Here is a 13,646-nt window from a genome sequence, read left to right on the forward strand (position 1 = left end):
GTAATGACTGTGGCCTTTAAATGTCCATGGTACACAGTATCTCTTGATTCCTTAAATATATATCTATAGAAAAAAGTCAAATTTAAAAAACATTTATGATTAAAAACTTCTCATGCAACCAGGTAAAAGCTCATACAAATTTAGTAAAATATATTTACTTTCAACTGAGAAAGATATTTTCTACTATATGGCTGTTCAAAAAAAAAGCCCCAACCAAACCTGAAATAATTTAAAATTCTGCTAATGTTTTAGCTCTAACATATTGTTTTCCTAACATTCAGTATCTCAGTTTTCATGTAAAAATTCTGGAACAGAATTAGAGAGAAACCAATTGACTCTTAAAAGGTCTTTTAGGGAAAAGAAAAGAGGGGGATTTTGCATCAGTATAAGACATAAGCATCTTACAGCGAATCACTGACGAAACAAATTGTCTGCAAAGAGAAAGAGTGAATTCCCTCCTCCATCCTCTTTCCCATTTAGCTTAGATTGGTTTTATGCTGCTGCAGTAAGTAGGGAGAATGCTGGCTTAGCTTCATCCTTCAATAAAAATGTATTGTGAATAAAGCATGAGTTTTGAGTTGGAAACTGTAGGATAACCATAAAAATCCATGCTTTAATTTTCTTCTATCTCAAATGTGAATGAGATCAGTTAGTTGTGTATGTAATCAAAATCTTAACTTTCTGTGAATAGAGGGACATTTTTTGTCTGTGTGCAAAAGATGAACGGGGGTGCTTTGGTGTGTGGTTGAGAGTAGGGGAAATGCATAATGCAGTAAGTTATTCTGGGAGTCGTCTTTCCTGAGTTAAAATAAGTAACTTGATGCCATAAAACTGTAGGAGCATGGTATTTGAGTCTGCTGTTTGAGCAGCTACGTAAAGCCAGACACAAGCTACTGGATTTAAATACACAATTGTAAGCCAATGGTGATTAAAACATTTCATGTTAACCTGGCAGCATTAGCAAAACTGAAGAGAATGTCCGATGCCTGTGGTGCTTTGTCTTCAACCTTGGAAGTCAGTAGGAGTTAAACTGTTGAGTTTAGTGGAGTAGGGCATTAAATGGAAAGTATGTGCAACGTGATATGTGAAATATCATGTTTCAAAATTGTAAAGTACTTAATTACTAGTAAAAAGCATGGAGTGTGCAAAACAAATATTATAAAATTGGCTGTTTATAGCAGTTTTCCTGGTATCCAAGAGTGAACAAAAGAATATAGGCTGTTGACCATATACTGTTCATCATGCTTTGTGCTAGGTTTTAAATTTATATGTAATATGACAGAAACATATATATATGACAGTCCTGAGATATTAACTCTGTATTTTTCTTTACAGTGTAGCTCTTGCAATATATTACCACATCAAAAACAGGTATGTGAATAATGGAATCTTGCACTGAAAATATCTTTTATTGAAACAAGTGAACTGCTCAAACCCTAAAAATCCATATTTTATTTCTTCCAAAATGTTTTTGGGTAGTAGTTTTCTTAATTGCCATGCTAGGGATAAGAAACACACACATTTTCTATATATATATTATTTTATATAGAAAAATTAAAATTAGAGGATTAACTACCATAAAAATCTGGAAGTACAGCTCAACATTTAAATGCTCTGATGATTCAGTGTTGTGTGCATTGGGCACTTTTGCATTGTTGCATATGTTGCAATTATGTATACAGAAATCTGAATAGTGTCTTTCAGTTTTATATTTTTAGCTGCACCTTTGTAAAGTTAACTGCGCATATCGGTGATCAGTTAGCTCATGGATTTTGAAATAAAACCCATGAATTAGACAGGAAGAATAACATTGTGAACAGATGTAATTCAAGATGCCTCAGAAACAGAGCAGGTCCTGGCTTATCTCTTCCGGTCTAGTATGTTTTAGATCTCTGCTCAGTCAAGTTGATTGAAATTGAATAGAAAAAAGGTTCTCTAAAAACTAACTTGGCACATAAATGAGCTTTCTTCATGTTGAATTGTGCTTTCATATCTTAAATTCCCTGTCCTCATGATATGTCACAGTATCCTAGAATAATATTTCCTGACATTTCTAAGGAGAGATTGCATAAATATTTTAAGCGACTTTTGTGTCCATGCTTTTTCAATTGGCCTTTTCAGAGAACTTGGCTTAGATCTTGATTTACCAAGCCACTTAGACGTTTTTCCTTCTGGACCATAAGAAGTCCCGCTAGTACAAAAGGAATTACTCATGAGTTTAAAGTTCAGCTGGTAAGTCAATCAGGACCATGGTTCAGGTCACTGGAACCCATCACACTTATGAGACAAGGCTGACATCTTAAGAGAAACCTTTAAATGTGCACAAGGGGAGAAAGGCTTAGGGCTTGATTCCCGCTGAAAGCTCTTAGAAGACTTTCCAAGACATCAGTGGGCCTTGGACTGAAATGTGGCAATATATAAAGCGAAAGTTGGAGTGAAACCTTCTCTTGAACTTTTAATCTCATTTACCAGGAAATAAGGCATGAGTGGTCATGCTTGGATTACTTGTTTATCCATCTGTGGTTCCTTTTCCCCCCTTTTTTCCATGGTCCCTGGATTAGTTTGGTTAACTAGTCAATTTTTGCTATGCTTGACTAAATAATAGAGATCTCAAAGATAATCAGACTCCAAAGTTTTGTGGAAATAAATTATTAAGTGCTCTGCTAAGTACCATGGCAGCTGAGTAAAAGGCTTGAGAGAATGGGGCACATTAGAGACTACAAAGGGTAAGAAACCTCAGTAGGAGCTCAGAAGTGAGCAGGAAGAATCCAGAGCAAAAGGCATCCAGTATGCCAGACTTCTTTGTGCTGATTGCCATGGAGCTGATCCCTGTCAGCAGTAAATTATGCCCATTCATGGGCTTGCAGAGGTTGATGTAAATTTGACCTACAACTGGTAGACAGAGAGACCAAACCTTTATAAAAATAGAGTCCTGCATCAGAATCTTGAAAACAAATCCATTCTGACTGTTACCTTCTTGGGAAAGTTGCTATCTGTCCTTTCACTTTTGGGATGGAGAGGTGATTTATTCAGGAAACGGATTGCTGCTGCTTTCCCTGGAATGTGCCTGGGGTGGGGAAGTGCTGTGCCTGCACTTGGGACAGAGGGTCCCAGCAGTGATGCTGGAGCCAGGCTGCCATGTGTCAATGAGGGATGTGAAACAACTGTTGGGTCTTGGGTTGTTTCTCATTTGGGAATGGAGGGACAATGTGATAACAGCACTCAGTTGTGCTTGCTGCTGAAACAGCAAGAGCAAAGCATATGTTCTGTTTCCTGCAATTGTAGGCAAAAAGGAAGTTGCTGACGTATGTGGGAGATTTTTGTTCATTATGGGGGATGGGGAGTGTGAAACCACTGTGACTCCTAGACTCAGGGTTCATTTTGACAGAAAATGAGTCAAGCATCTGCTTTTCCTGAGAAGAATTCTTTTTAGACAGTATTTAGTTGGTCCTATTCTCCTGCATAGGAGACTTAAAACGAAATTACTTCCTAGTATTTCAAACTCTCACCAATCTAATTTTTTGGAGAAGCTATACATGAAATATAGTATTTCTTCACACGTTTCTCACATCTAATTTGATTGTAACATTCTAGTTATCATTCCTCCCTTTCCCAGTGTCTCCTATCATGATTACACTGATCAGTTTTCTGCATGTTTTGTTGTCTTAGCTATTCAACAAGTGATACAAAACAACACCCATCTTGTTTTTGAAGGAATGCATAAGCATTTTTTTTTAATTTGCTTAAGAAATAAAATAAAATAAACCCCAGAAAACTAACCATAAAGAATGCTTGGGTAATCAGTAGATGGTCCATTTTTGAAAGAGTACAGTGTGAATTGTAGTGAAGACAAAAACCTCTCTAGTGTTTTATTTAAATAGATTTTTGAGGGCAGCCAGATGTGACTTCATAGCATACAGCAGCTACTACCTGAAGAAATAAAATAGGAAATTATTTCTGTTAGCATTGTGAAGTGCCATAGTTTACTGTAGCACACCAATCGTGTCAGGGAGACTACTTCTGCATAAAGATATTGGCTTTTTTAGGTAGGCGTAAAAGAGTCTACCCTAAAATCCTTGCTGATAGGAATTTTCTAGTAATTACCCCAGTCCACGTTTGTTTTTTTTGTGTGTGTTTGTTTTAATTTAGGTACTCCTCTCTTTTTTTGTATTTACAAATGTGTTATTTCCAGTGTTAGCCCCCATTTTAGTAGAAAAGATGACACCTTCAGATGTTGAGGTTTAAATGTTAGCTGCTAATAAATGCATTTTGCAGACATGAATCCACTGTAAAACTTGTGGTTCACATGCTCTAAGAGACACATGCTGCTGAGTAAAGATAGAAAATACATTCAGTGGTTTGTTTCTTAAGAACTGTATGATCAGAGTACCAGGGATGCTAAAAATAAAGATGGGATTGTAATAAGTAGGTCACATGGATGCATCTGTCCAGAAAGTGCCAGTTCTAACTGATACAGTTATACCCCTTGCTTTTGTGTTTGTTAGTGTCCTTGCCAAAGTTACATGCAGCAAAAATCTTATATTGCATCCTGGATGTTAGGCTTGTAAAGTTGCATCAACATGCATGCTGATATTGAGCTACAGGGATTTCAGAGAAATGTCTAATAAACCAATGAATAGGAATATTATTTTGTCTGATTTTTTTTTATATATGCTTCTTTTGGCTTGCAGAAATCATTACTATGATAGGGTTTTCTAAATAAATTAAAAGTGAAGTATGTGTGTATTAACTAAAAGATTACTGTAAAAACAGCATTGCGTATTATTAAGCATTTACAATGTTGGTAATAAAGGAGGAAGAGGAGTTAAGAGATTGCAGGGGTGGACACGATTAAGTTAAAAGGAGGAGAGTAAGCTGTGCTGATTTTATCACAAGTTTGTAGTAGTACTTCTTAAGCCTCACAATAATGAGTACAACAGTTTTGTATCTCGGGCTCTGAAAGCTGAGTGTTTTAGCATGCTTTGTAATGGGAATTCCATATTACATGAGAGCCTTATGGCAGAATAGGTCCAACTTCTATTTGAAAATCACATTTCATCAGTGTTTCTGAGCACCCCACAGCATGTGGAGTTGTTGGAGTTTTCATGGTGCACTTGTGTCTATGAGGGTTGTGTGCTGTGTTTTTCAGATAATGACGGTGCTTTGGTTTTAATACTTTTTAGGGACACAGACGGAAGAATGCTCTTAGATATTTTTGATGAAAATCTTCATCCCCTTTCGGTAAGTTCATCTGCCTCTCCTTCCCTTTCATGTGAACTGTCTTTTTTCTGTCTGCTTCGTTTTGTTTCAGTCACCTATTTGGAAGTGTTTCTTCCTTAGAAATCCGAAGTGCCACCAGACTATGACAAACATGACCCGGAGCAGAAACAGATTTACCGCTTTGTCCGGACGTTGTTCAGTGCTGCTCAACTGACTGCTGAATGTGCCATTGTCACCCTGGTGAGTGTCTGAGGGATGACATCAGCCAGCTGACAGACCCAGTTTTGTTCTCAAAGGTTAAGTTGGGTTTGTATGATTTAATAGATCTAGGTGCTGCCAGGAAATTTTTTCTCACTATGGAGACCAAGGAAATTTCTTAATGGAAAGAGATGCCACAGTTAATTTTCATGGGTAGAGTAAGTGATGGAAGAAGAGATTGGGTTAACATGTGACACAAAACCTGGGGTCCTGCCCTCAGGAGTGAGAGTATTACAGGCCACGACGGTGGCTCAGAGTAAATGTAGGTGGCATAGGTGGTCTGAACATGAGAGAATGTTAAAAGCAGAAAGGCTTCAACTTTCGGGGGGTTTGCTGTGTATCCCTGTAGCTCCCAGCAGAGACTTGGGAACAGCTGTAGGTAATTTGATAGCACTAATAAGAATTGACAGGCACATGAAGGATTCAGTGAGTGACTGGGACATGCTGGCTCTCTTCTGCTTCCACTATACTTGTCATGGGAGTGAACAATTATACTCAAGTCTGAAGTTTAGCTACTTAAAAATAGAACAACACAAAAGAAGGTTCAAATTTTCAGCTGGTGTGGATCAGCATAGCAATGTGGATTAAAAGAGCTAAAGTGATCTCCACCAGCTGGGAATTTCTTAATTTTCTTGAAATTTATATCCTGCCAATTCTGACAAGCGTCTTCAGGTTTCAGTCACAATTTTGGCCATGTTCTTCACTCAGAGATTTTAAAATAACAAAATGGTTTTTTACCACTACAACATGTGGTTTCATAACAGCTTAGTTATGCATTTTAGATGGAAGAAGGGGAAATTGGAGAAGGTGGATTTTGAAGCCCAGACCTACTCATTTCCTCTGTTAATCTATTTCCCTTGGCTTCCAAGATTAGTTGGCAGGCTTTTCTCCTTCAGACAGTCAGAATGAATTGTACTAGCCAGTAAAGAACAGGAATATGAGAGAAATAGGGCAAGAAACACCCTACAGTGCTCCACCCTTACATTTTGTAGTATTACTCTACCTAGTTGCTTGATGCAGCCATTTTTTTTCTGAAATGACATTTTGCCCGTCTCTTTTGCATAATTGTACTAGGTGCTTGTCCTTCTTCCTTCTCTTCCTAAGTGTTTTCTGCTGGAGACAAGATCTGTTGTGTGAATCAGTATGTTCTTCTGTAATTTAATTAATCCACTGCCAATTACCTTGTTGTATTTATCTGTTATTCGATCTTAGGTTATTTGATCAGTCACTGTTTAATAGAAAGGAAGGGGGCTTTTTTTTTTTCTTTTTTTAATAGCATTACCTTTCTGTTACTGCAATATATGGAAAGTTCTTTCCCACAAGTCTTATATAACTACTTCCTTGCCTCTTCTGGTTCTTGTGTGGTTTCCGTGCAAGTAACTCTTTTGGTGTGATCTCCAATGAAGTATAAATGTTTTTAGTTAATTTGTTATATTGCAGAAGCAGTTTCCATAGTTGTTCGTGCTTGAAAACTTAGGTGGCTTGTTTTTTTTTACCCAGTACAGTGGTAACAGGAAAATGTATTATAGCCACGCAAATGTTTATGGATAGATTTGGTGCAGGTGATCAGTGTTTACCATTCTGCTATTCTTGCCTGTGTTGTCAGGATAATAACACCTGCCTGGCCCCTCTTTTCAGAAACCTTCAGAGTTTTCACATAGTGTTTTACAAGTACGAAATCCTGCTGCTGCTATTCTCAGTTTCCTCTGTACTTCTAGATCCCATTTCTTTAATTGTTTGTGTCATCAGGAGGGGCCCCAGACACAGATTGTGTTGTTTTTGAAACACTCATATGTGGAAACTAATCTCTGAAAAAGCAATCGACCCTTTCCCCCTTCCCACACTCCTGAAATCTTAATAATGTTGATACTGCTGTTTATGAAGCTTGCAAGTGCTTTCAGTTTTGATATCCTGTCTGGAGAAGAAGAGATCAGCATTCCCTGCTGGAGCTTATGTTTTGCTGTAGTGTGGCTGTCCGTCAGAGAGCAATCTGACAGCCCTGTCTGCCACTTGCTCCTCCTGGGAGGGTTGCCAGAAGGCAGGAAGTGTGGGGATCAGACATTTTGAATAAGATGCTACAGCCTTATCTTTCTTTCACTCACTCTAATTATTTTTAAACAGTTCTAAGCACCCCATTTTGCTGCCCACATTATTAACGTGGTCCAAAGTGTGTGGTTGAATGCACCCACTGTTTGTCTTGGTACATGCATTAACCAGGTAAAAGCAGCAGTAACAATGAGTCTGTACAGCAGTCTGTGTTCAGTACAGGAGCTGAGTAAGTGTGAAACTCTAGACTCTGAGGTAAGCTGTTCTGCAGCAAAAAGCCGACATTGTGTGGCTTCAAGCACTTAATTAAAATACTTCAATTAAAGCCTCCACTATTACAGCAAAACCAATTTATAATTAAACAAAAAATTTAATTTTCACACAGCCTTCAGAGGTGCCAAGAGATTTCCCATACTGATAGGTGGAAAATTAAAATCTCAGGTTGAAACAATTAAATACTAATTCACATTATTTATTTATAAAAGAATACCTTAAGAATAAAATTAGTTTTAAGAATTATTTTGCCAATTCAAAGCTTGCAAACAGTGGTTCTAATCTCAGTGAACAGCATAACTGTATTCTGTGACCTGACTTACTGAGAAAAGTCTCTCTTGCCCCGGAGTATTCCCACCTTTACTAAAACTGAGAAATGCCTGTCTCCTCTTCAGTGTCTCCTCTGGTGCAGAGGTGGGAAGCTGTACTTGTGTTAATCTACTAATTGGATGGCAAATAAAAATGTGAACAGGAGTGTTACCCATACGAACAGGAAAACAATAGAGTGTTTGCATGTCAGGAGAACTAAATATTTATGCTTTGTTCTTTTGTTCTGTGAAAACAATCCTATGAACTAGACCTGAAGAGCAGAATGGTCCAAGTTTTCTGCTTTGCCTTGGCACGACTTTCTGAGTTTTTTGCAAATAGGCCAAATTTAAGACTCTTTTAATATACTTCTGTGTCCATAGTAGTTTCAGAGGGGACACATTTAGCATTTGCAGATATGTGGGGTCTGTATGCTGTAGGCAGATCAGACACAGTGATATGTAAATACATATAGTACATGAGCTGAATTATTCTGAGAAGTGCAGAGGAGCACGCTTTTGAAATACCTTACAAAGTTCATACTGTGACTGAGGGGATTGGATATTGGGGAATTTGAAATTTGAAGTAAGTAAGAATAAATTCTCCTTATGAAAAATAGGGATTTAATTAATCCAGCCAGATGTTCCTGAGTTCTTTCTGTATTCTTCGGTCACATTTTCAGCAACTAGGTAGAGAGACTGCTGAGCTGTGTTGTGAAAATTATTTTATTTGAGAAGAATTTTGTTTTCTGTGTGTTTGGAGGGATAGAGTAAGTTTTTTATTGATTTCCTTTCACTAGGATATTTTTACCTTGGAATGCTGGTAAAATACCTTATTAAAAAAGTGTATTTCAGTTGATGTATAAAAAATCTGACACTTGTTTAAAAGGAAAGGAAAACACAAAAGGTGTCCAGAGTCCATAGAGACACTTGATCTGCAGAGGTCCTTTTCAGCTGGCCCAGTGTAACTACCAACCTTTATGTGGCTGGTGGAAGATGCAGGTTTCCCTGAAGACCTTGGAGTACAATCCAAAGCAGTGGTTGTTGCCTGCTGTGACTGTGAGGCAGCCTGAGTGTGGCTGGGTGTGGGCAAGGCCAGGCAGTGAAGCCAGGCTCTGTCTTGTGTAAGGAACCCGTGAGGAGAGTTGTGTGTATCCAGTATTGTTGGTGTCCACCTTTGTCCTGTTCTTCAGGCATTCCTGGGGAGGTGGCCACATCAGAAGAAGGTCTCCAAGGTGTAGAGAGAAGGTCCCTCGACCTGTGCTGTCAGTCCTGAGCCCCTTGGCAGCTGGACATGGCTCAGGGTACGCTCTGGAGGAGGCCAGGAGGAACCTGTGATCTGGGCTCTGGTGGGACAAGGGATCAGATTCTGACATCTGGTTTTAGGGCTATTCTTATATTTTCACTACAGTGTAATGTTCAACACATGAATAATTATCAGTTAATACTTACACATCTCTTTAGTCAATTCTTGCCTTAGAGTTGCTGGGATATGCACTAAATGAAAAGAGGACATTTAAGGTGGGGATTGGGAGGGAACTCTTTTTAAATGCAAGATAAGAGGACATTTGAAGAGTGGGTGTCTGTTTGCTGATGCCTCTTGGGCTCCTGTATGGGCAAAGAACGAATACTGATCCCAGTTTTAGATTGGAAAGTCCATGTTGCCTAACAGTTCGAGTGCATTTTACATGGATTATGGATATTTGTCTTAAAATGAGTAAATTAGGGGGCAAACCTGGAGATGTCTGACTTTTCTCTCAGTTCCATTAGTGCTTCCTATAAATGTCTATAATGCTCACCTTTTTTCATAGTTCTGTGACTGCTTTTGTTACTTACTTTCAACATTTGGTCTCAGAAATAAAAATGGGATGAATTAGCAAGGACCACAATGATGTGATGTCCTTTTCCACCAAATGGGTGGCACCAGACCTTTGTAGAACATTTTAAATGCCCAGCTGGGCAATTGCAAACCGCGGTTATTTCTGGAGAGTCGTGGTAGGGAACTGGCTGATTGCTTAGAACAGAGCATATGGCAGTTTAGTGATTGGATTAGAGCCGTGATTTGGCTGTCTGAGACCCACTGCCAATTATAATCTTTTCCATAAAGATATCATTTTAATTTCAAGGCATTGTGACACACTGAAGTTTTCTCATTAAAGAGAGATGACTCTGTATTTCTCCATAATATGTTGGGATGGAAATATCTTTGTTAGTTACTCTGTGCTGCTGCAACTTACAGTATGGGTTACCTGGTGATGGAGGGAATGAGGTGTTTGCAAATACAGGTTAATTGGTAGATTCTCAATTGTAGTATTTAAAATAGCAAAGCCACTGTCTCCTTTCTGTCAATTTAAATCAAGTGAGAAACAATTTAAGCCACTAGAGTTTTATTGGTAAAATAAGAGATAGAATTTGACATAAAGCCATGTAAAAGCCACATGGGAGAAGAGACTGCTTTGCTCCTGCTGCTGCCTCAAAATTCAGAATTATTCTAGTAATGCCAGTGACATTCCTCAGTGATTGCTCTTCGCTTGAATGTGCTGAGACTCCCAGTCAGCTTCCCTGGGGGCAACATGCAACTCCTGACCTCTACTTGTGGCACCACAGGAAATTCTAGTACTGCATACAACTACAATTGCATAATAATTTCGGTTGGAAGGGACTTCTAGGGGTCATGTCTGGTTTGGCCTTTTCTCAAAGCACAACCAGGCTGATCAGGGCCTGACCAGTTGAGTTCTGAGTTTCTCTGAGAACGGAAACTTCATAACCTCCACAGAAAACCTTCTCCGTTGTTTTAGGGAAGCCTAAAAAAAGAACAATTGTATTTTTAGTGCTTAGGCTACAACTCCAATGTGATAAGAGGTATCAGTGGAGTATTGGAAGTTAATGTTGAACAGCTTCAAGATGAAGTAACAAAAAGAAGCAAGACTTTTATAAGAACCCCGTAGCTTTTTAAAAAATATGAGTTGTTCTTGTGATTGTGAAATATTGAAATGAAATTATTTGACACTTTCATATTTGTTATATATCCTCCTGAAGAGGGGAAAAAAGAGAAAGAAACCTTCTCCAGTATTTTAATTTTTCTTTCTACTCGAATATGTTATATAATGTCCAAAGTCGGCTATAATATCCTCTGAGATGGGAAACATGAGATGCTGTTTCACACTAATTAAAACTGAACTCTTCGGTGCTCTCTTTAGTTTTCAGTTTCTTCAAACGATTTATGTTCTGTTGATTGGGATGTTGTGTAACCAGCACTCTACTATCCAGGATCATGGGGAGCCTGACGTCTTGGGTAACTGGGACAACACTGGATCCTGTGGTTAGTTACATTAAAAACTTGGGAAGACCGGGATGGATTCACCCATCTGCAAATAACCACCCTGGGGATTAGTTCAAGCTCAGCAGTGGCCCTGCTGGAGCAACACTGCTGGATCTTGGATACTGTTGCTGATCCTGATAGTTTGTGCCATGTTATAGTTCTGTGTTTGGATAAAAAACCCCCCCAGGAGTAGTGGTTATAATAGATGGCCTAATGCTGTTCTCCACCACGCCACTGCAAGTCCAGGTCCTGAGAGTCAAGATCAGAGGTGTCCAAACTAGGTCAGCATGGAGTTGTTTCAGGTCTGGCAGATTTAAGAGCTGAAGATATGTGCTGAAACAAATCAGTGCTGTACTTCTGCTGGACCTGAAATGGCTTTGGAAGCCATTGAACTACATTCCTGTGGTGCTACATCTAAGCTAATAAACCTCTCCAGAGTTCACTGAACTTCCAGCCAATTTGGGATTATCTATACCCATGGAGTGGTAATTTTATTTAATTAGTAGAAATAAATCCTCTTTCATTCAGATAAATGAATTTTTAACAGAGGCAAATCACCAAATTGGTTCCACTTATGATTAAATAATGATTTGCTGATAGTCCAAGTATAAAGGTCAGTCACTGGGAAATCTTGGTGTTAGTCTGTGGGAAGAGATGGAAAATAATAATGCAATATTGCTCTTCTGAAATCTTAACTCTGTGCAGTGTGTCTTCTGATGTGTGCTTAGTTATTAAAATGTGTCCAATGAGGTGCAACTGTTGTCCATCAAAGCTTGTTAGACTGAGAGTCTTGTAAAATCATGTGGTTCATTCCCAAATGCAGAATGTAGACTAGTAATGGAGGTACCAGACTCTGAGGTATTGAATTTGTAAATAAAAATGTATTGACAGACCAATGGCCATTGGCATTTTCCCCAGTCAGAATTGTATTTTCATTTCAGCTAGGATTTGAATTATGGTACAAATGAGTTTTGAATATTGTAGCATTGTTGTTAGTAACACTGAGTTGTATTTGTTCTTTGCAACCTGGAAAGAATTCAGAAGGATGTGTTGTTTGACTGAAACCACTGAAAGTTTTTGCTCGTGTCACATCACTTTAATCTGTATAAGTAGTCTTGTTATCATTCTGTAAGAAAAGATCTATATGTACGGTCATAGAACTAAGTGGGCAATGATAAATGTGATGAAGATGGCTCTTGGATGCTATGAAAGTGTTTGAGCAGAACTAGTTGTTAAATTAAGGCAGAACAAATCTGAGTCTCTTGGGAGTTCAGCTTTTGAAGGTTTAATAGAGAAGTACTGAAAAGTTTTGCCACAAAAGCTTACTTTCAGACACTGCAAAGAATGAAGCAAATCGAAAAAAAGTAACAATAGTGTAACAGCTTCAATTTGTTTTAAGCTTTAGTTCCATTCGAGAGCATGGATACAGCTGTTAAAAGTTGGTGGAGGCAAATAATATTTTAACCTCTAGACACTAAAAGCTCTTTAGTTCTAGTTCTGTAAAAGAACACCTGCCAAAATAATCAAGAAGAGAGATGGTTCTTAGACTTATGTTATTAAAAAAAAAAAGAAAAAGAACGTTTCTTACACTGTTTCTTCTGCATTTTTTGTCTTTTGACATAAAAGCCATTTTATTCCAGTGTTCTGGGATGCGAGTTGCAATATCCTTTTCTACTGTGACCTTTTAAAATTCAGGTTTATTACATGACTTCATAGCAGCTAGTTCTAAAGAAGATGTAGAAAGTGTTTTGCTTTTGAAAATTAGGCCAGTGGAATTCATTACAAGAGACAAATACACTGAACCACATAGTACACTCAAAATCCTGGTCTGTTTGATCCAAACTCTATATTTAAGAAAATGACCCCTGTGTTTAAAGCACTGTTCGATGTGTAGACATAATTGCATACAAATGGTATTTCCATATCTCACATTTACCATTACAGGGCCAACATTTTCAGTCTTTTTTTTTTTAAATGAGGTGGAGCATGCTTGCCTGTGTGTGTGGGAAGATTCACTGGCTTCTGCCAGCAGAAGCAGGTGGAGTTCTCCCACCAGCCATGAGTTTGTTTGGGATGAGTAGCGTAGTGATTAACCACCCCTCCAGCCTTCCTCTTCAAACAGGCTGAGAGCCACCTGGCCCTTCTCCAAAAGTCTCTCCTGATTCAGCACATCTTTGCATCAGCCAGAAGCACCCCCTGCAGTAGTGAGTGCATGGCAGCCT

General features: G+C 38.5%; 1 protein-coding gene across 5 annotated transcripts in view; it reads left to right on the forward strand.

Moving 5' to 3' along the window:
• The window catches only part of CCNY (cyclin Y), a 123,117-nt gene that overhangs the window by 94,615 nt on the left and 14,856 nt on the right, over nucleotides 1–13,646 (forward strand). For all 5 annotated transcript variants that reach the window (XM_042042898.1, XM_042042899.1, XM_042042900.1 and 2 more), the window contains 3 exons: nucleotides 1,336–1,371; nucleotides 5,184–5,241; nucleotides 5,341–5,460. In XM_042042898.1, coding sequence (XP_041898832.1) covers nucleotides 1,336–1,371; nucleotides 5,184–5,241; nucleotides 5,341–5,460 — 214 coding nt within the window. The remainder of the gene's footprint in view (nucleotides 1–1,335; nucleotides 1,372–5,183; nucleotides 5,242–5,340; nucleotides 5,461–13,646) is intronic.

This window comes from Corvus kubaryi, unplaced genomic scaffold (genome assembly GCF_017639235.1).
Source record: "Corvus kubaryi isolate FWS band 111438036 unplaced genomic scaffold, C.kubaryi_AGA036_p1.0 37398, whole genome shotgun sequence".
NCBI classification, from domain to species: domain Eukaryota; kingdom Metazoa; phylum Chordata; class Aves; order Passeriformes; family Corvidae; genus Corvus; species Corvus kubaryi.